Genomic DNA, 21349 nt, shown 5'->3' with positions numbered 1-21349 from the left:
CTGTTGGTCTCTGCTTCTGCTTCCATAAACTACTGAATGAGGGCTCTAGGATGGCATTTAAGGTAGCCCCTCCACTATTGCTTAGGGTGTTAGTTGGGGCCATCTTGTGGATCTCTGTACAATTACCTAGTGCCAGATTTCTATTTAAATCTATAGTGGCTCCCTCTATTGATGTGTCTCTTGTCTTGCTCTCTTCTATACCTCTCGCCACTCAATCTTCCTGATCCCTCATGTTCTCCTCCCCTCTCCTCTTCTTCTCCCCTCATTCCCCCCCCCATACTCTCCACTTGTTTAGAAGCTCTAGTCCCTTTCTGCTTCATTGGGAGACCATGTATGTCTCTCTTATAGTCTTCATTGTTTCCTAGCTTCTCTGGAGGTGTGGATTGTAGGCTGGTAATTCTTTTCATTATGTCTAGAATCCATATATGAGTGAGTACATACAAAATCACTAGCCCTGCTGTATATAGACAATAAAGGGACTGAGAAAAAAACCCAGAGAAACATTACCCTTTACAATAGCCACAAACAACATAAAATATCTTGGGGTAACTCTAACTAAACAGGTGAACAACTTGTATGACAAGAACTTTGAGTCATTAAAGAAAGAAATTAACTAAGATATCAGAAAATGGAAAGATCTTTCATGCTCTTGGATAGGTAGGATCAATAGAGTAAAAATATCAATCTTACCAAAAGCAATCTGCAGATTCAATACATTTCCTATCAAAGTCTCAGCACAATTCTTCACAGACCTTGAAAGGACAATTCTCAAACTTTATATGGAAAAATCAAAAGACCCAGGATAGCCAAAACAACCCTGTACAACAAAGGAACTTCAGGAGGCATCGGCATCCCTGACTTCAAACTCTACTATAGAGCTATAGTAATAAAAACAACTTGGTATTAACACAAAAAATAGGTAGACCAATGGAATCGATTGAAGACCCTGATATTAACCCACACACCTATGAACACTTGATCTTTGACAAAGAAGCTAAAACTATACAGTGGAAGAAAGAAAGCATCTTCACCAAATGGTGCTGGCATAACTGGATGCTGACATGTAGAAGAATGTGGATAGATCCATGTCTTAGAAGAGAAAGTGGTAGGTACCCTTGAACAAATTGGTATAGGAGCCCAGTAGCACAGACATTGAGATCGACAACTAATAAATGGCTAAACTTTATTAAGGTAATTTAATTTCTATACTATAAAATTTCAATTCTTAGATTTCAAATAGCCAGTTTAAAAATCTAAATTAAACTAATGACAGATTTTTTTTTCTACATGCAGAAACTGTAAAAGACTTTATCTCATCAGTTAGGTTGTTGTCACAGAATGTGCTATACTGGTTGGCTTAAACTCAGGCATGTAGCTGACGAGGTAGTCAGTGCAATGGATAAACTAATATATTTATTAACCGGATAAAACTTACACACAAGCTGGGAAGATGAGAAGCGAGGCAGGCTTCCAAGAGAGAGCGAGTTTTGCTTTCCCTTTTCCTTTTATATCCTTAGCTGGCGTGGACAGTATTGTAGGCTCACCCCTACGTGTACTTTTCTTCTTCATGGAGGTTAGGAGAAGTCTAAGATAAAGGCACCAACAGACTCACTTCCTAGTGAGAGATTCATCCAGCCTTGACTGCCTTTTTTTTTTTTTTTTTTTTTTTTTTTTGCAAAATCTTCATGTTAGAAGAGAAATAGAGCTCCACTTTCTCAGTTGTCTTGTGAGAATGCTAACCCAATCATGGAACTCTCATAGCTTCATTTAAATATAATTATGTCAAAAAACACCCATCTTCGAATACTATATGTCATTCTATGAGTTTCAACATGACTTTGGGGGAGGACATGAATATTCAATTCTAAAAGCCCTGAAATTTATGAGTGAATTGCTTTTCTCTAATTTGTTTGATTTTGCTGAATTTATAACTTAAAACAGTGAGTGCTTCCTATTGATCTTTCCATTCTTGATAGGCAGGCTATGATTTAGAATAACTGAAACTTGTGCATATTGAGGATTTTCAGAGGGGATTTTGAACTGAAGGAATTACTGAGAGGATCCCTTGATTGTTGTTACTATTCTTGATTGACAGCGTGGTGGCTGCTAATGCCACCTTATGACATGGCATTGTTACTAACTGGTAGAAAAGAAGTCATTCTTTTTTATTCTTTAGCTATTAATAACTGCTCTGTAGCAGTCTGGTGATCAAATGGTGTTTTGTTTTGAGAGCAGAAATATATAATAATTTTTCCCATGTCTATGTGCAAGCATGCATGTGATCTGTGCGTGTAAAACATAGCTCATCCATGTGGTGGTCAGCGGTTTGGGGAATCAAATTCAGAATTGTCAGAGTTGGCGGTAAGTACCTTTACTTGCTGAACCATCTCACTGGTCCTCAAATGCTATTTCTATATTAAAATTAGTCCTTTAATTTACCTTGAAAAATCACTATTTATATTTAAGTACCCATGAACATATTCATGACTTGCTGACATGCTCTCTGAATGTGAAATAAATTAGCAAGATGGTGAGGACTACCTTTATTTTTTAACTCTTTTTAGTTTTATCAGTAATTAACACTAAGATATGACATTCTGTGTTTATATGTATAAAATGCCTATATTGGAGCTTCAGATTTATTATAGGAGTTTGAGTACTAAAATCTAATTTTACATAATTTTCTTCTTGAAAAATAAGGTGAAGGAGAAAATGTTTAAATTAAGCCAGTGCATTAACATGATATTGGCATTTGTAAACATGTGACTTTGTTTCCCTTGAGTGTAGCTATACTGGAATGAACACATTCCAGGTGTAACTTAGTGTTGAAAGAAGAAGTTGGAGAGTTGTGGTCCAAGAATAGTAAAGATGTTTTGAGATATTTATTTCTATACATTATTACTAGCTTAGATAATGATGTTTAGTTATACCTAGATTTTTTGGGAATTGGTTACCTTGTTTTTAGAATTTCCTCTTATATACCTCTCTCTTCCCCATGGTATTAAAATTAAAGTAGTCGGGTGCAGTTACTTATTCTATTAAGATAGCAGAGACAGGGATCATTTGAGCCTAGGAGTTTGGAACCTAACCCGGATAACATAGTGATGCTGGCTCTTAAAGAAAAGTTAATGACTGCCTTAAATAATTAGGATAGGATATATTTAAATTGTTTATTACTTTGCCTATTAGGTGTTTAATATGATTGGCTCTTATTTAATTTTACTCTTATTTTATTTTGATTTGTTGCAAATAGTCATTACCTCAGAGAAATCTTGATCATTCTGATTACAGTTTGCTTGCTTGTAGAAACTGAAACATGTCTTTGTTGAGAAGTATAGCCCAATTGAAAGAAAAATCACAATGGAGAAACACAACAAAGAGGGAATATATGTTATATTCATGTAAATACATTTCTTTCATTGAGCTTACATGTGTACTGTCTTTGAAAAGTTTGCCTGCTTGAAGGCTGGTGAGGTAACTTAGTAGGTAAAGCACTTGATAAGCATGAGTACCTGAGCTTAATCCATGGACTTACATGGTGGAAGGAAAGAGCCAAATTCTCCTGATTGTCCTCTGGCCTTGATGTGTGTGCCATGGTACACACATTCCTCTATAAATTAATTATATTTTAAAATTATTGCTTGAGATTATAATATAATTAATTGATTCCCCTTGACCTGTCCTCCCACCAAACCCTCCATATACCTCTTTTTCACTCTTTCAAGTTCATGGCTTCCTTTTTATTATTGTTACATACATATGGGTATTTGTGCATAAATGTTCCTAAATGAAACCTCTGTCTCCCTCCCTCCCTCCCTCCCTCCCTCCCTCCCTCCCTCCCTCCCTCCCTCCCTCCCTCCCTCCCTCCCTCCCTCCCTCCCTCCCTCTCTCTGGGTTATCTCTCCATCCCCAGCAAAAAAGGTTTTTCCCTGTACAAACTCATAAATCATGAAGAATAATTGCTTCAAAAACACTTGCTGCTGTAGATCTTTCTGTTGGTGTTACACTATCACTGTGAGATTTTAAAGTCTGACCATCTCTGTTCTATTTTCAGTTTTATAATATGTCACCTCATAACTTATGCAGTATAAATCCACTCTTGGCTCTTTAAAGTTTAATATTTATAGTTGTATAAAGGAAGAATTTATCTTCTTTTCAGAAGAGGAAACTGAGTATTTACAGCCAGGTATCTAAGATAGGACTTAGATACTAAGCAGTCTCCATGTACTGCTGAAAGAATGATTAACTTGGCCTGGTCAGACAGCTAGCCTTGGTAGAGCAGAAGTGAAGACCCTGCTCCCTAATTCCCCAGTAGTTTCAGGCTTGTGTCTGTGTGTATATGTTTCATCTCACAGCTACCCAGAAGTTACATGACTGACGACTAAATGGTTTTCTTCTCAATAGTATGGAAGTTGGTGCTGGTCCTGTCAGACTTGTCTTCAAAGTTATTGTCCAAGTCTGTTAGCGAAACAAAGAAGCAGATCTAAGAAATTGTATAAACACAACCATAAAAGTATACATATTTCTGTATTCATTTCTCCATATAAAATAGTAAAGATTTTGGAATTCTGAGTTCCTTAGCCTAGCTTTTGTAGTCTTCCAAAATATATCCTTCCTTCTCCTCCTCCCCGCCTTCCTCCTTTTTTGAAAAATGTTTTTTTCAGACAGGATTTTTCTATGTAGCCATGGCTGTCCTGGCTACCTTGGAACTCACAGAGATCCACCTGCCTCTGCCTCCTAAATGCTGGGATTAAAAGTGTGCACCGTCATGGCCTGGTCTCTCTGTCTTTTTTTGTTTGACTCATAGTTTTAGAAGTTGTAGTTCATGCATGTTTGACCCTGTTACTCTGGCAAGGCAGTAGGGGGTTGGGGATCGGTGGGAGGAGAGAGAGGGAGAGGAAGAGAAGCCAGGATCCCTTTGTCCTCTTTAAGGGCAGGCCTTCTATATGACCATAACTTGCTTTCTGGAAATAGGCCCCACATCCTAAAAGTTTCAATTATCCTAAGTGCTGCTTCCTGGCCACCAAGTCTTGAACTCAGGTGTCTTGTTTTTGGTTTTTTTTGAGGCAGGGTTTCTTTGTGCAACAGCTCTGCATGTCCTGGAACTAGCTCTGTAGACCAGACTGGTCTTGAACTTAAAGAGATTCCCCTGCCTCTGCCACCACCGCCTGGCTGAACACAGGTGTCTTTGTGTTTATGTCTCAGATTCAAACTTTAACACCTTGTCTCAGGAGTAGGTTAAGGGAAATCCTAAATATGAGGTGTTTTTTTTTTTTTTCTGAAGTCTGCTCTGTGTGTGGACAGTGACTTGCTTGGATCACACTGGTGGATCTCTGGGCTTTTGTCCTGGGCTGCAACATTCTTGGGAGGCTGTGCCTGGTCCTGGTGTAAGGAAAGGGCTTCACGAATTGACATGTCTATCTCCCTTGCTTCTGCCCCTGGGCTCAAGGGAGGGCTGTTGTACACTTGTCATACTTCTCTCTAACCCTTATTATAATCACACAGAGCCTTTTGAGGTTGCAGCACATGGCTTCTTCTCCTGGTCTTTGTGTACCACTGCCTCGGCTTCAGAATGATTGAAGCCACTCTTCCGCTTGAAACAGTTATTTTATTTGTTGTTGTTTTATTCTGGTCTTCATTGATTTTTCTCTTTACCAATAATCTTCTTTAAACTGACTCCCCTTTGCTTTGTTTCACATTTGGGAATGTTCTAGGGTTCCATCTTGATCTGTTTTTCTCTTAATAACTTCTTTCCTCACATGATTCATATGCCTGCATGCTTTTGACACTTTTGCTCTTATATCTCTTAATTGGCTGTTTTGTGTGTTTGTTGTCTTTTAGTTTTTCTTTTGTTTTCTGAAAGTAGATGGAGCTACACATGGCCCAGGCTGGCCTCAAACTTGCCTTATAACTGAGGATGACTCTGTATTCCTTCCTCTACCATCCAAGTCCTGAGTTCACCTTTTACCTGGCTTTGGTGTTTATATTCAGCTGTATTGTATGTAACATTGGAATTTCTTTTTGTGTGTCTAACATACAGTCAAGCTTAATTCATCTAAAACTTTACTCTCAATTTCCCTACCCATTTGTCTTTGTTAAATAAAATTCCATCCTTGTGTTTGCTCAGACTAAAAATCTTAGGGTTGTACTTTTCTCTTGTCCCCCATCAGTAAATTGTCCATCTAACCTGTATTCTGTATTTAATATTCTTAATATTCTCCTTCCTTTCCTCACTTCTTTTGTGATTTTAATCTATCCCTCATCTCCTCCATCTCTAGTCTTTCTGTTCATAGTTAGAGCACACAGAGAAATCTTGCAAAGATGGAAATAGAAGTCAGCTCTTAACATATCCTTCTTTAAACCCTCCAGTGACTTTCCTGTGCAGTTGCTGTGAGAACCTAAGTGACTGGACCTTTGCTAATTGTCTTTGTATTATGGTAACCTCAGTCTTTTCCTAGGAAATGGTTTTCTGAGCTGTTCTGCTTCCTGGATTACCCTGACCCTCTGTTATCTTGTATCTTATAATCTGTTTTACTTTCTTCATCGTACATAGCATTCTCCAAGATTACTTATGCATGTACTCAAATTTTGTCCCATTTACCAGACATGTAAGTTTCACTGAAACAAGGGCCATGTTTTGTTTTGTTTTCACATTATTTCTCTAGAACTAGAGTGTTTTGACTATAGATTGGTATACAACAAACTCTGTCAAAGTTGTGTTTCCTCCCTCCCCAGTTGTGTATTCAGAGTGTTTGGTTCTAAGATTCTAATGAATTTCAACTGTATGTGTCTTGGTGTGGATTATTTTTTCTCCTCATGGACACTTTTACCTTTGACCAAAGACAGAGTTAAGCACATTTGTTTCAGTTTGTATGGAACTTTTATTTCAGTTCTATTGGCATTGATGTGTATGTATCCTTATTAGACTGAGGTTTTCAGAGAACTTGTATTTTTATTTAGATTGAGTTCCTTTGCAAGGCATTGATCTATGCTGCTTTATGCTTTAAGAATAAATAAATAAATAAATAATTCTTTAACTAGAATGATAGTTGTGTGACCTTGTGTGAAAGACAGAGGTGAATATGTCTCTTACCTTGTGGAAATGTGTTTATTACTAAGTGAATATCTGCAGTGTACCAGGTATTTTGCTTAGGTGTTAAAGATGTAATAACAAATGTCCTTGCCTCAAGAAACTTGTATTTTAGTGTGGTTTAAGTTTTTAAAATTTATTAATAATATTTTATATATGCTTCCTTTGTATTTTTTTTGTCTGTTAATAACCTATGAACTCTGGCAGACAATAGGGTGGGCAGATTAAATGTCTAATTCTTATCTTTATTCTATGTGTGTTTATTAGCACGTTGTTCCAGATCGTCAAAAGAGGAGCCAAGTAGGCTAGAGCTATGTAGCACACTCAGAATATTTTCTGAGGCTATAGCTATAGCAAATTAAACCCTGGACCTGCCATGCAGATGATTTGAAGATAATAGCAATAGATTTTCATTAAGTTATTGATGATCATCTTTCTTAATAGTCACATAAAATAGAATCAAGACTTATATTTCTTAATTTATGTGGCTGATTACATATATTTTTGGGTTTTTTATACTTTTTTAACATTTGGGCACTTTGCTATAGGATTTTTAAAGTGTTGCTTTGAACTGAATTTTATATAGCTGAATCCTAAGTGAAAGCACAGTTATTTTGAAAGAATTTTGGTGTACCACAGAAACAGCTGACCTGAACAAGGGGGAGCTCATGGACTCCAGACTGATAGCTGGGAAACCAGCACCTAGGACTGACCTAGACCCCTGATTGTGGGTGTCAGTTGTGAGGCCTGGGCAATCTATGTTGCCTCTGGCAGTGGATCAGTATTTATCCCTAGTATACGAATGGACTTTGGGAGCCCATTGCACATAGAGGGATACTCTCTTAGCCTAGACATACCGGGGGAGGGCCTAGGCCCTGCTCCAAATGATATGACAGACTTTGAAGATCCCCCATGGAAGACCTCACCCTCTCTGGGGAACAGAAAGGGGATGTCATAGGGGTTTGGTGGGGGGGGCAGGGGAGGAGGGGAGCTTGAGGGAACTGGGATTGACATGTAAAACAAACTTGTTTCTAATTTAAATAAAAAAAGGAAACAGCAACAACAACAAAATCCTTAAGAAACAGAATTTTGGTATAGCAGTTACAATTCTGTAGATTTCACTATCATGAATTTTTGCTGAAAACATATATTCTATTTTTATACAGCATTTTTTAGTGTAAGCAATAGTGTTATGGCTCTCTTCTAGACTGCTGTTTCATTAGAATTGGATCAGTGTTTCAATATATTTGAATAAATATTTTAATAGGTATTAATATCATTGGCAATTAGACAGTTGGTTCCTTTGGAGGAATAAGAAAATAGACAACAGTTTAGAAAGTATGTAGTATTTGAAATGAAGTATTTACAATAAAAATTTGAAAACACCCTGGTAGAGAAGGAGTTAACAGGTTAGCTCCCCTTGGTTGTTCTCAGCATGCTCTCTTGCCTTTAGGAGCTGAGAAGATGATAACATTGGGCCCGGACATGCCTATGTGGAGGTTTGGGTACTCCTGGGGTTTTTGCAGCTAGCTGTGAAGCAAGCTAGAACTTGTTCATCACTGAGTTCCTTGTTTTTCTTTCAACCCTTTCAGTGCCCTGCAGGAGTCATTAAATCAAAACTTCATGCTGATCATCACCCACCGAGAAGTCCAGCGGGAGTACAACCTGAACTTCTCAGGAAGCAGTACCATTCAAGAGGTGAGTTATGTCTCACAGCTGAGGGGTAAAGGTAGCTCATTATAGCTAAAGTCGACCCTGTCAGAGAGGGCTGATCTGTTCTGGTAGAAACTCTTTATGCTTCATTATTGGGTTTTTAATTTTAATTAACTGGAATAGCAACGATTACTGTAGAAACACTAAATGACTTGACCTAGAAATACAAATGTTGTAAGTGGGAGCTCTTGATCATTCTTAAAACACACTGCTTACAAACAGTCCATTATTATACAGAATATTTCATGGTCTTATTGTAATTATTCAAAATATTAACGTGGAGATTTTTGACAGCATTCATTGTTTGAGGGTTTCTATTTTATTTGAAAGGTCACTCTCAAATGTGTCATGCATTTTTATTATATTCTTCTGTTTTAAACAGAAATTTGAGGAGGCTTTTCTTAAGCAGCTCAATTCTAGCTTGGGCAGTATTCATAAGAAGTGGAGACTGTCATTTAGCTCAGACTATCTGGAAAGAGTCTGCTAATACTGTCTATATTTTACTCAGTGTGTTCAAAGAGAGTCACTGTTTCAAAACAAGTGAGAGAAAAAAGGTACTTATGGGAGAAAGACACCTCTTGATAGGTCTTTGGCCCCGCCCATCTAAAGGCCAATGCTTTCTCTCCTTAGGGGTTGAGCATTGTTGGAGGCTTTGATAGGACATTCATGCTTAGCAACATTAGAATAGGGACTTATTTCATATTAACCTTCATAATGTATGAAACTTACTCCACTTGTTATTTTATTCCTGGATTTTAAAAGACTAGATCATGCCAAATCTTGATTGCTACGTTGAAATTTAAGACCATATTGTTTAATATCATTAATAATACAAGCCAATTTTCAGAATTATAAAAAATGTTTTGGTAATGACTAGACTGCTAAGTTTCCTTTTTTCCATGTTTGATTAATGAATTTTATCTTTTGAATTTGTCACAAAGAACTCCTTTATTTGTTTATTTTATCCATTAATCAAGTAAAGATTAACATTCAGCCTTTTCTCTGACTTCCAAATTCATTCACTTATTTTATTTGAATTTTCTAGAATTTCATGCTTATATATTGCCATTTCATTTTTAGCCTTTATAACGGATATTATAAAGACTTTTAATTTTTTGAAAAATCATTTTTGGTCTAAAATTGAAATATGGCTATATGTTAGAGTTATTATAGGATCTTTGACAATAAAATCTAAATTACACATGGGAACATTTAATTAAGGATATTTAGCTTCACAATAACTAGTTAAATGATAAAGCAATATAAGAGGTAAATTTCACAGTTGATTTATTTTTTATTTGAAGAGAAACATAATATAACATGGATAAATATAGGAATCATTTCTTTCTGGATGAAATTTTTAATAGCTAAAGTGGTGTGTGCTGTTTCTTTCATTCCCAAACTGCCTCTGCTTTGCTAGTTTAACTAATTTGGGTGTGTTTCCACTTTCTCCCACAAGAGGGCAGAAAGTTCTATTAAGCTGATAGCCTAAAAATGCCACTCAGTGTTTTCAAATTAGCTTCTCTTATATTAACAAAAAGGAGCATAATGGCCAAGTTATTGTTTGATTTACAGATAATTGGCATATTCCAGCGAGGAGACTTAATTTCACCCTTTTAAATTAAACAGGGAGATTTAAAAAGACATAAAATATTCATTAATGTTCGGTGATTATAAAGTAGTGGCATATATTTATTTTGCCTTTATTACTGTTTCGATGGGAAAATACTGCAAATATTTCCGAAATCGAGTTGGCCATACTGACAAGTTGAAATGTTTAAGCAGTGTTAATGCAATCTGCTCACACCTGATATCCTATGCAGAATGATTCAAAATGACTACATCAATTATTAAAAGAAAATTTAAGATTCTGTAAATGTGCCATTGCGTGCCACAGTTGGCTGAAACTGTTCTCTGGTATATTATTTAGATTATCAAATACACTTTAAGTGTCAAGGACTTGAAAACATTGAAAATATCATGTTTTAAATATCTCTTAAAAATGTTCCAGAAGAATTCTTAATGACAAATATTCTTATGTATTTCTGCGTAATAGTTTTTCTTTGTTTTCTTTTTTAATTTTAAAAATTAATTTAATATTTTGATACACTGGTTGTTAGGAAAAATGTTGTGTCTAATGAAAATTGCTGGGTTGCTTTATTTTGTGTAACTTTGAGCAAGGCTGTGCAGCAACTGGCTGAGCATAGCTCCCTGGCCTTTCCTTGGTCCTCTGGGATCCAGTGCTGAGTTTTGTTTCAGGAAGGAAAGTGTTCTTGTGGGATCCACAGTGCCTTCGTTCTTGCTAAGCTACTATAAATCAGTTTAATTGCACTAAGAGAGAAGTATAATCCTGAAACAATTTGTAGTTTTTTGTTAATAATAGTATTTTTGCTTTTGATGTAGAAGTTTATTGATGTTATATATCCTAAATTTTAATCTCTGTCTTCAGTTTCAGGCTCTGTAATCAATAGAGTTTAAAGGAATAGATTAAAAACATAGGATCATTTTTCCAGTAAATTATTTTTATTTTCTAGCCAAAAACATTATTAATATTTTGAAATTTTTTAATTTTTAAAAGAAAGCTTTGACAGTATTTTCACTCAGAACTATTAAATGGCTAAGATTGAAATGGACACTGATTATAAGTATTAAACAAAATACACTTTTGAAAATACTGATTTAGAGAATAGTGTTAAGATGCAGTTAGAATTTCAAATAAATTAAGTAACACGTGGCCATGCAAGTTGGTGGCGATAAACTGACAGTTGTACAAGTGTTTGCTCATCCTGTCTCTCAGCCGTTGCTTCACAATATGTTAATTTTTTCCTTTGGATGCCAGGTGAGGGGTTTGGTTTTGATTTCATTTTTGTTTTAAGATCTTTTCAAATCTTTCCATTTAAATATGCTACATGATGACATAGCGGTCAAGATGGTTAAAATGGAGAGATTTTAAAGTAGTTATAAGAGGTAAAATCCTTATTTTTTTATGATAACATAATACCTCATAAAATTATCAATATTCCTATAACATTTGACAGCCCAACCTTCTATCAATTTGCATTCTAAGTTGTATACTGATCACACTTTAAAATACCGAATGCCTTCAAAATTTAAACAAGCCTATCTTATTTTAATCAGTTTTCTACTCTTGAGAATTCACAGTTTTAAACAATTGATTGTAAAGATTCTAGTAATTTAAAAATGTGTGGTTTCAGATGCTCTTGAGGTGGACTAACACAAGGGGAAAAAAAGAATGATTTGCCTTTGCAGATCCTAAGCCCAGGTGTGGAAAAGGATATAAAGTCCCTGAAATCAAGCCAACTTTTTCTTGGAAACTGATTCTTTGTTGTCTGCTTTATTATTTGCAGAAGCTTCTGTTAGGCAAATATCTACTTTTTTTTTAATAGGTGTCATATAAACTTAAGAAACATACACCTGACTTGAAATAACAAAGATAAGAAATTTAAGTCTTTTTAGTGCAGAATCATGGAGTATGACTTATCTATTACTGTGAGAAGTGTGAAGAATAGCTATTGGAATTATTTAAATCCTCTTCCAAGTTTCACTTTACCCCAGAATTCTCACTGTTCTTATTAATGTTGATTTAGTTCTTAATGGGAATGAAAGGAGAAAATTGACAGCCTACAAAGCCGTATCTTACAGGGAGCAAGTAGTACATTTCACTCCCAGCACCATGTTAGACAGACTAATGATTAGGTGGGAAGCCAAATGAGGTAGAATTGTTATCAAGAAGTAATCTTAAGTAAATCATACCAATTCTTAACAAATAATTGTGAAATCAGGATGTTAATTTTGATTCTGAAAATGTAAACCGTATGCGTGCGTGTGTGTGTGTGTGTGTGTGTGTGTGTGTGTGTGTGTGTGTGTGTGTGTGTGTGTTTGTTTGGTCTGTTCTATTTGGTGTTTTCTTGTCTTGACTGTTGTGTGCTTTGGGCTGTTATTTAAGGCTGGTGACCAGTAACTGTTTTGAAATTTGTAGTTCTTCACAAATTGTATTAGTGAGCACTTTTCTAGTAGTAAATAGATTATAACTCCTTAACTGTTGTGTCCTTTCTTTAAATGTTTTGAGGTATTAGGTGCGTTTTTGGGGGGTTTGTTTGTTTTCAGGTATGGGGTGGGAGGCTCGTGGCAAGAACTGAAGAAACAGTGAGGTAGCTGAGAATGTTCATATGCAAGAGGGTAAATTAAGTTGTGTGCGTACTTAATTAAAAAGTTTAAGTGGTTTGTTTTTACTGCAAGATAAATGGCATATATTAGCTCAATTAGAATGAGCAGTTTTAATTAGCATATATCATTAAAAACAATATAAAAATGACATCTTATTAAGAATGAAAGATACACTTTTTAACAACCAGACAATGAATTCAAGCCATTATTCAGCTTTAAAGAAAAGAATATGATGTACATATATTTATTGGTTTCAGGCTGCATTTTAAAACAGGTTTGTTGAATCATACTGCTTCAAAAGAGCAAATAAATAGTGATTATCTTATTGAGATTTTCTATGTTTCTGTTTTATCTCTTAGGAAATAAATTTAAGAAATATTTGTGGTATAGCTATTTGGAAATATTTTTTCTTACCTAGAAATATTTTAGGATAATTTGAAAGTTATTTTAAAACATAAGTATTTTCCTCTGTATCTCAAATAAAAATTAATTTTGTTAAAAATTAAGGGCAATGCTTCAGGCTTTTGTTACTTAAGATATTCGTGTCCTTACATCTTAGTCTAGCATATTCATAATCTATGATTTGTGTGTTGATAGTTTTGAAATGCCTGAGTTAAGAGAAATTACATTCAGTTATCAGAAACTAATAAACATAAGACATTTTTTTATATGCAAGAAAAGGCAGAGAGTAAATAATTGCACTGGTGACCAATACTGTAATAATCCTGTTTTACAATATGCACTTGACAGGTTGTAATAGTGCTAATTGAAGAGACTAATTCACACTTGCTTCATTCTATTCAAAGGCAAAATCAGCAGCTTGTTTTGCTTTTGACCAGATGGTCCTCATGAACACCTACTGTGCACTTTAAGTGCTTTACTAGAATTACAAAGGCTGGGGGCTGCGTTCGACTCCAAATGATTGGGGGGGGGGACTTCTGTGCTCAATAGATTTGGTGCAAGTAAATTAATTCTAGTGGACCCATTACACACAGAGCCCCCTTTTCAAAGCTCTGAGCCTCCTCGCCTGCTCTGTAGCAATGAGAAAGAGAAAGAGAAAGGCAGATTACTGCAAACAGAAATAAAAAAAAGGGTATGAAAGGGAGAAAAGAGGCCTTGAAGCCTTTCATATCATTTGAGTTTTTCAAGTGCGTTATTTTTGGGGAGGGTGGATGTATGAAAAGCCAATTGGAGTTTTTTTTTGTTTTAAAGTGCGCTATTTAAGCACCATGAATATAAGCGCAAGAGCAACAGTTGACTGAGTTTACTGTGGTGAAGCTTTGTGTCCGAGGATGAATCAAATTCATTATATTCAACTCTTTGTGTTTTAACATGAATGGAGGGTTAGTTTCACAAGACTGTGTCTGTTTAGGATAATTATAATTTAATATTTTCCTTTCATAAAGTTATCACTGTAGATGTCTAAAATTTTAATCAAAGCAGATTTTGTACATTGACTTTGAAGCACCCTGACAGTTTAAAATTCAAAGGAAAGCTTTTTTGGTTTTCAAAAGAAAAGAAAGGCTCATTCTAATGGCATTGAAGCAGAGATTATTATAACTAATTAGAAGTCACACATCTGTTAGCTTTTGGTTTGTGATTTATTTATGTATTTGTGAGTAAAACATATACTTTTAAAATACATTGTCAGTATAGTGAACCAAAATGATAAAATGTACTTAAAGGAACTGTTAACTATTTTTTACAAATTTCTACAGCTGCATAAAACACATAATAAAGGTGCATTGAGTATGTCTCAATATCATACCATTAATAACCTTAAGCTGAAGTGTATTTTCAAATAAAATCTATTCACAGTTTTGCTACTATAATTCAGGCTATTAAATAGTCATCATGAAATATTAGTAAATGTAGTTTGTTCAAATTTATAGTTATTCGGTAACTTTAAAGGTACTCATTTATAATACTCTAACTTAGAATGTTACCATTGTAAATATTTTCTTATGACAAATACGTAGGTAATATACAAATGATCACATTTAAAAATAAATATCTTTTACTTTTGCTTTTTATGAGATACCCTCATAAACAACTTTAAACTTACACATGTCAGTTGTTTTCTCATAGTATATTTTTAGTGGAATGGATTATCTTTGTTAACTCCATATTATTGACATTCTTATTTAAATCCTGTCTAATAATAGCTATTAACAAAGACTACAAAATCATACCAGAAGTATACTTATAAATGCCTTATGGTCTTTGTAAGTTTGTAATGCTTTTGTAATGCTGTAATTTATATTTGAATAGACATACTAATAAGTGTTTTAATTATATGCTTAGAAAATAAAACATAAAAATGTAAAACTAACCACAGAAATTGTTTTACTTTTCAGAACCACAAAAATTGTTATTTCTCAGACTTTCAATTGAAGAGGGTAGCATATTCTCTTTGCTACTTAAAGTAAACTTTATTACTGTGGCCATTTCTTTGGGATTTTGTATAGAAATTAGATTTGGATAATGGAGAAAGATAAAAGGGAATTCCCCCAAACCTTCAACCAACAAACATCCAGTGAAATTTGTAAACAATAAGGTGTTAATGAATTAGTATCCTTGGGGAGAAAATATTTCAAGAAAAAAAATGGATTAAGGGAAAAAAAGAAACAAAATTAAAATAAGTGTAAAGTTACTGAACTATTTTCTTTTTTATTGTAGATAGAGTGAAGAACTGGTATTATACTAACAGAAGTGGTTTGATCATGACCATATATATATAGTCATTTGCTTAAGTGGGGCCAAGTCTCTGACTTACTAGAGACAGTGGTTGGTTAAATACATACATAAACAAAATCATAATTTATTTTAGTATTGAACTGTTAGTCTTAGATTCAGTATTTTCAATATTAAAAATATTTCAGTAGTAAACTGTTACTCCTAGAATGTCACATACATGATTACTAGGGTTGGGAAAACCTGGACATTTCATCATGGACCTCTATAGTACCATATTACTCAAGATGTGAAATCTTTTAACATTTATGTATCCTCCAGTCATGCAATAAGTGATATCCCATTCTTTGGTAACCCTTATGCAAAAACGAAGAACCAAATAATTAATGAACAATTAAAGGATGGGTAAATGATTATATGCTCATAAATACAGGTGGACTAAGGTAAGTTCTACTTGTAGAAAATCACTTCCATTTTTATTATTACACATAAAAAATTGTTTGGATAAAGCCTAAAACATCAGGCTATGATATTTTTCTTTCATCTAATATGACTCAGCAAAATGTAGTAAAGGAATTATTCTTTTCAAACATTATCAGTCTGATGAATATACTTTGAGAAAAATTCTGTTACTTAGTTTGGAGTTTTATTATCCTCAGTATACACCACACTCTTTTTTTTTTTTAAAGAAAGAAAAAAAAAGCTAAAAGCTCACAGCAAACAACGTATAAATGACAAAATGTATTCCTTGCTTTGTGGTCATTGCGTGACCAGACAGTAGAGCACTGGATTGCTCCGAGGTTTTACAGCTGCAAGGCAAAAGCATCTGTTCATTGCAAAGCCGTCATTGTTTAATTTTGACACTGACTTTTCCATGCATCTTGTACCAAGCACTGGATTAGATGCCACTAAGATGAAATTTGTTTTAAGTTGCTCCTAAAGTGCAGCTGTCTCTGTATGTGGCCTTGTAGCTTAACCAAAACAGACAGACGTAGGATCAATCAGAATCTTTGTACAAGGTCACTTGACCAGGCTAAGAGAAGCTCAGAGGAAGAATGGGAATGCTCTTATTTATTGTGAATAACTGTAAAACCACTTTTCCAGGCCCATTCAGTGTGTATAGAAGTATCCTGACTATATTTAGGGGCAATGCAACCTTTATTAAATATTGAACTTTTAAAAGTGGATTATAATGGTTGAGTATTCGAGTATTCTATATACATCAGCTATTATTCCCCCACAATAATTTGCAGGAGAAAGGGTTCAGTTTTTTGGTCTCTTAAGTAGTAATTGACTGAAAATAAAATTCATTCTAAAATCACTCAACTGAATTCTTGAAAAGAGGACATTTTTATAGAATGATAATTTTTCTTTAATGTTTCAAGTGAATGAAAAATGAAAGAGCACTCCACTTCCCAAGTTTCCTGGGATTGTGTGAATTTCTACCCAGCTGGTCCAAATTGATTGATACAGGGCCAAATATTTGTCTGCCTACATTTCAAAGTCTATAATTTGCTAATGAATTGTGGTAATAATCTTTCATCATACATGAAAGATTTAGCCAAACAATTTGCTAAGTATGTATTTTGATCATAAGATTTTTGGACGTACACCAAGCTTTACATCTATTTTACAGCTAATGCATGGGGGTAGAGGGAGGGCAGTTGGAAAAATAATACTGAACATGGACATTGATGGGAAGGGATGAAGGAAACAAGAAAAGAAGGTATTTTGGAAAGGATAATGCAGAGAAAGTCCTATGAATGACAGAGAAAAACAAATTAGATTTGCACCCACACTACAAATTTGAATTTTTAAAAATGCCAACATACATTTAACCTGAAGTGTTCAGAAATGCTGTATCCAGTGTATATTAAGACAAGACATTCTCATGCTGTTTTGGTTATAGCTATTACACTCATTGGTTATGAATAATTTCCTATAAATGTGGTATTGAAAATGTCAAATGTCTACAAATATTGAATCATTGAAGGTGTAATACTTAAAACCAAGGAGTTGTAAAGGTAAATTATCTTTTTTTTTTTTAAAGTGATTTTGCCAACTCCAGAAGAAGCTTCTGAAATGACTGCAGGCATTAAGTGAATATATTTCCCTCTAGAACAAACATTGTGCAAAGGACAATTAGACTTAGCTTTCTGAGAGGATAATGTGGCATTAAGTAACTTCTGCTTGAGAAAATGCAGAAGGAGTCCAGAATTGCTTTATGAAGTCAGAAGGCAATATACAACAACATTTAAGTCTCTTACATGCATAAAATTTCTTTTACATTGTTAGCAATCATTGGGGCCATGACTTCTTCCTATTTCACTGACTATGTCTAAAGTATTTTCATACTGTCTATGAGGAGACTATTAAATAATAATTTATTTCCCTTGTCAGTTATTTGTTTCTCTAAACTCATACCATAGTAGGTAGTTTTTAAAAACAAAACGAATAATAAGCAAATAAATAGAACACCTTGATCTGTAAAGAGACAAAGTATCTATCTTAAAAGAGAGGGAGATGAACTTTTATAGCTTTTAAAAACATGTACCAGGAATTTTTATATACCTGCTTGACCTATTGAATATGTAATCATCATACCTTCACAGCATTAATGTGTATTCATTTATATAATTATCTTTCTATTTTTGTTACAGGTCAGTAAATCCAAGGTGGCACCTCTAGACTATCTTGAAATATTTAGAAAAGTTAGAGATATATTTCTTACCGCAGTTTTATTTTAGATGAATTGAAACCTTTTTTGACACACTACTTTTTGACAGTTAAATCTTTATCAATTTAATGTCATAATTCTTAGTGGCATATTGATACCAGATAGTTATTCTAGTAAATGTTAATAAAGTTTTGAATTGGGGATCCTTACTTGTTTTCTTCTCATATCATAGAAAAGTTTCATATGCACCATGGAGGAGTAACATGAGAATCACACTTAAATTAACATAGTTAATTATGTGATCATGAGGCCTCTGAATTTTTTATGAAAACTCCATTTCCAAAGCAAGTGTTGTAGATTATACTAAATGAAAACTTTGTTGCTGGTATTGACCGTAGTATTTTAAACATTACCAAGAATACTTATAGTTACATGTCTGTGTTTGCATATTGAAGGCATACCTCTAAAGAGATATGTTTATTATGCCACATAATTATCATATATTATGTCATTTTATTACCAATTAAGTATTGTTTCCCTTTATCCGTGACAATGTAAAAGGGGAATTCTAATTAAGTACATTTTATTTTGTTTTCTCATCAAATTATCTATAATAGCACACATGTACATTCATTCGCATTGGGTCACTTTAAGATGTGAAGTACCAGAAATATAGTAAAATACCTTAAAAATCCTGTTCAATGCTAATGTAAATTTTAAATGTGACTTTTTTATGAAATGGAACAAAATATAAAGTGTATTTGCAAAATGAATGTTGTTTATAAGTTAGCATGTATACATGGCATAACTCAAAGCAAATGCTGGTTTCATATTAGTCGTCTTTGTTTATGATGCATATTCTTTATTGCCCAAATGTATTTTGGGTTTCTAGGAATTGGTTTTGGAGTTGGTTGTCATACTTGCTTTAACTTTTTTCTTTTTAGTGACTTCACTTACATTTTGTTCACTGAAGGGACAAATTGATTTGTTGAAACTCCCAAAAGTAATTTGAAACCATTCTTGTGAGCCAGGGAGTTATCCAATCTGGGTAGTTAATTCTGTGTTATTCAGGTTAGATGTCTCTTTTCTGAGTGCTCTCTTTGTTAATATATATCAGGTATACCTCATTCATTTGCTGTCATTTTGCTATGCACTTATTTCCCTTATTAGATTGTTTGTACCTTAAAATAGGAAAGTGTAAAATGTTTATCTCTTCATGTCAGGGCTTCCTAATGAAATGGTCATAGCATAGGTGAACTTAAACAATAACTAAACTAGAAAATAAAAATCTGTTAAGCAATGAGATTATTTTTACCTGAGGCATTTGCAAAAGTAATTATGTAAATATTTGTGGGCACGTAAGCTTTTTGAATATTAATGTTATGTTGCAATAAGCATGCTTTAAAAACATTTAAACTTTAATTTTGATTAGGATGGGTTTCACTTTGATGTTTTCATATGCACATATCAGTATAGTTTGTACTTACTGGTTACCTTCTTGGACACTCCCATTCTTTATCTTCTCTCTAGTTTTCTTCCTCTTCTCAAATACTTACCCTTCTATTTTCATGACACATGTATTTTATTAAGCTCTTGTTCCTCCCACCCCCTATTGACCTCTTCCATCTTTCATAGTCCCTTTTCTACTTTCATATTCTGCATACACACACACATGCACGCACACACACACACACACACACACACACTTTTATGGCTGCAATGGTGCATACCTATAGTACTAGTACTTGGGTCAAGGTGGGCAATGTAGGAAGGCCTTATGTTAAAAAGCAAACCAACAGCTGCTTTATTCCTCCTCTGTTTGAACCCTGCTCCAGTGACTGCACATCTAAACCTAGTGTGTATTTTGAAATGTCCTGTGGTCCAAGATTATATATTCTTTTTAAGTCTATTTGTAAATCACTAAGCACAGGTTTCCATAATACAGTGAAGATGGCGTATTGCTCGAGTTTGCCTTGTTGAGGTAAACTGTCCCAAGAGCTTCTGGGAATTCTATCTCTGCTTCTTGTCTTGCCCTGGGATTCCTGGGATTATAGCCATGGACTGAGTAGGCTCTGGGAGTCAGACTCAAGTCCTCACACCTACCAAGTATATATCTGCTGAACCATCTTCCCAGGCCCTAACATACATTTTAAGTGCAACTTTGTGTCATTGAAAAGTTTAATATTTTTCTAAGAAATCTTCTATATAGCCATAATGTTTCTGTGTGTGCCTGCACACGCATCTTTTAGTAAACTATGTTTCCTGATAATTCTATGTGATTCCTTGTCATCAAAGTCAGAAAATAATTATAATTTCTTTAAATTTTGAAAAGGATGAAGGTGTTCAAATCTTGTTGTTTTTTTCCTTCGAGACAGGGTTTTTCTGTGTAACAGAGCCCTTGCTATCCTGTAACTCACAGAAATCTGCCTGCCTCTGCCTCCTGAGTGCTGGAATTAAATGTGCGGACCACCATTGCCTAGCTACCTGTTCAAATTTTAACACTTACGTGTTAAATACTAGAAATAGCAACTTACTCTGAAATTATGTTTTGTGGTCTATATAGAATATTTACAATTGCTCTGAGTATCTGCAATCCCTGTCCCAAAGGATATTGTACTAGTATGTATTCAGGGAGTAGTTATTTTACTTTCATAAGCATGGAGTCAATCAAATAAACTAACCAATGAACATCAGAATTTTAATTTTATTATCAGTTCAAATTTTAGTGACTAAATACTTGGTTTGTATGATTAAGACGGAAAACGCTAGCCATGCCTTTCCTTTCCCTTGGTTTTATTGAAAGAACAAAAGCTTCCAGACAGTTCTAATTAGGTGCAAGAGCACTCCTTTTCTCAAGATGTGTCTTTAGTAATCATCTACTGGATTCTACTCCAAAGTATGCTCCAGGGAATTTGATCTAACACAGCTACTTAAGTATTTAATTTAAAAATTGTGACCAGGTGATTACATTTTAATAAATACTTGAC

General features: G+C 34.4%; 1 protein-coding gene across 2 annotated transcripts in view; it reads left to right on the top strand.

Moving 5' to 3' along the window:
* The window catches only part of Faf1 (Fas associated factor 1), a 304225-nt gene that overhangs the window by 100338 nt on the left and 182538 nt on the right, over nucleotides 1-21349 (top strand). For both annotated transcript variants that reach the window (XM_040756971.1, XM_040756970.1), the window contains exon 7: nucleotides 8683-8788. In XM_040756971.1, the coding sequence (XP_040612905.1) occupies nucleotides 8683-8788 (106 nt within the window). The remainder of the gene's footprint in view (nucleotides 1-8682; nucleotides 8789-21349) is intronic.

This window comes from Mesocricetus auratus, unplaced genomic scaffold (genome assembly GCF_017639785.1).
Source record: "Mesocricetus auratus isolate SY011 unplaced genomic scaffold, BCM_Maur_2.0 Super-Scaffold_100014, whole genome shotgun sequence".
Classification (NCBI taxonomy): Eukaryota; Metazoa; Chordata; class Mammalia; order Rodentia; family Cricetidae; genus Mesocricetus; species Mesocricetus auratus.
Note: the sequence above shows the minus strand (reverse complement) of the source record. Positions and strands in the feature narration are given on the sequence as shown.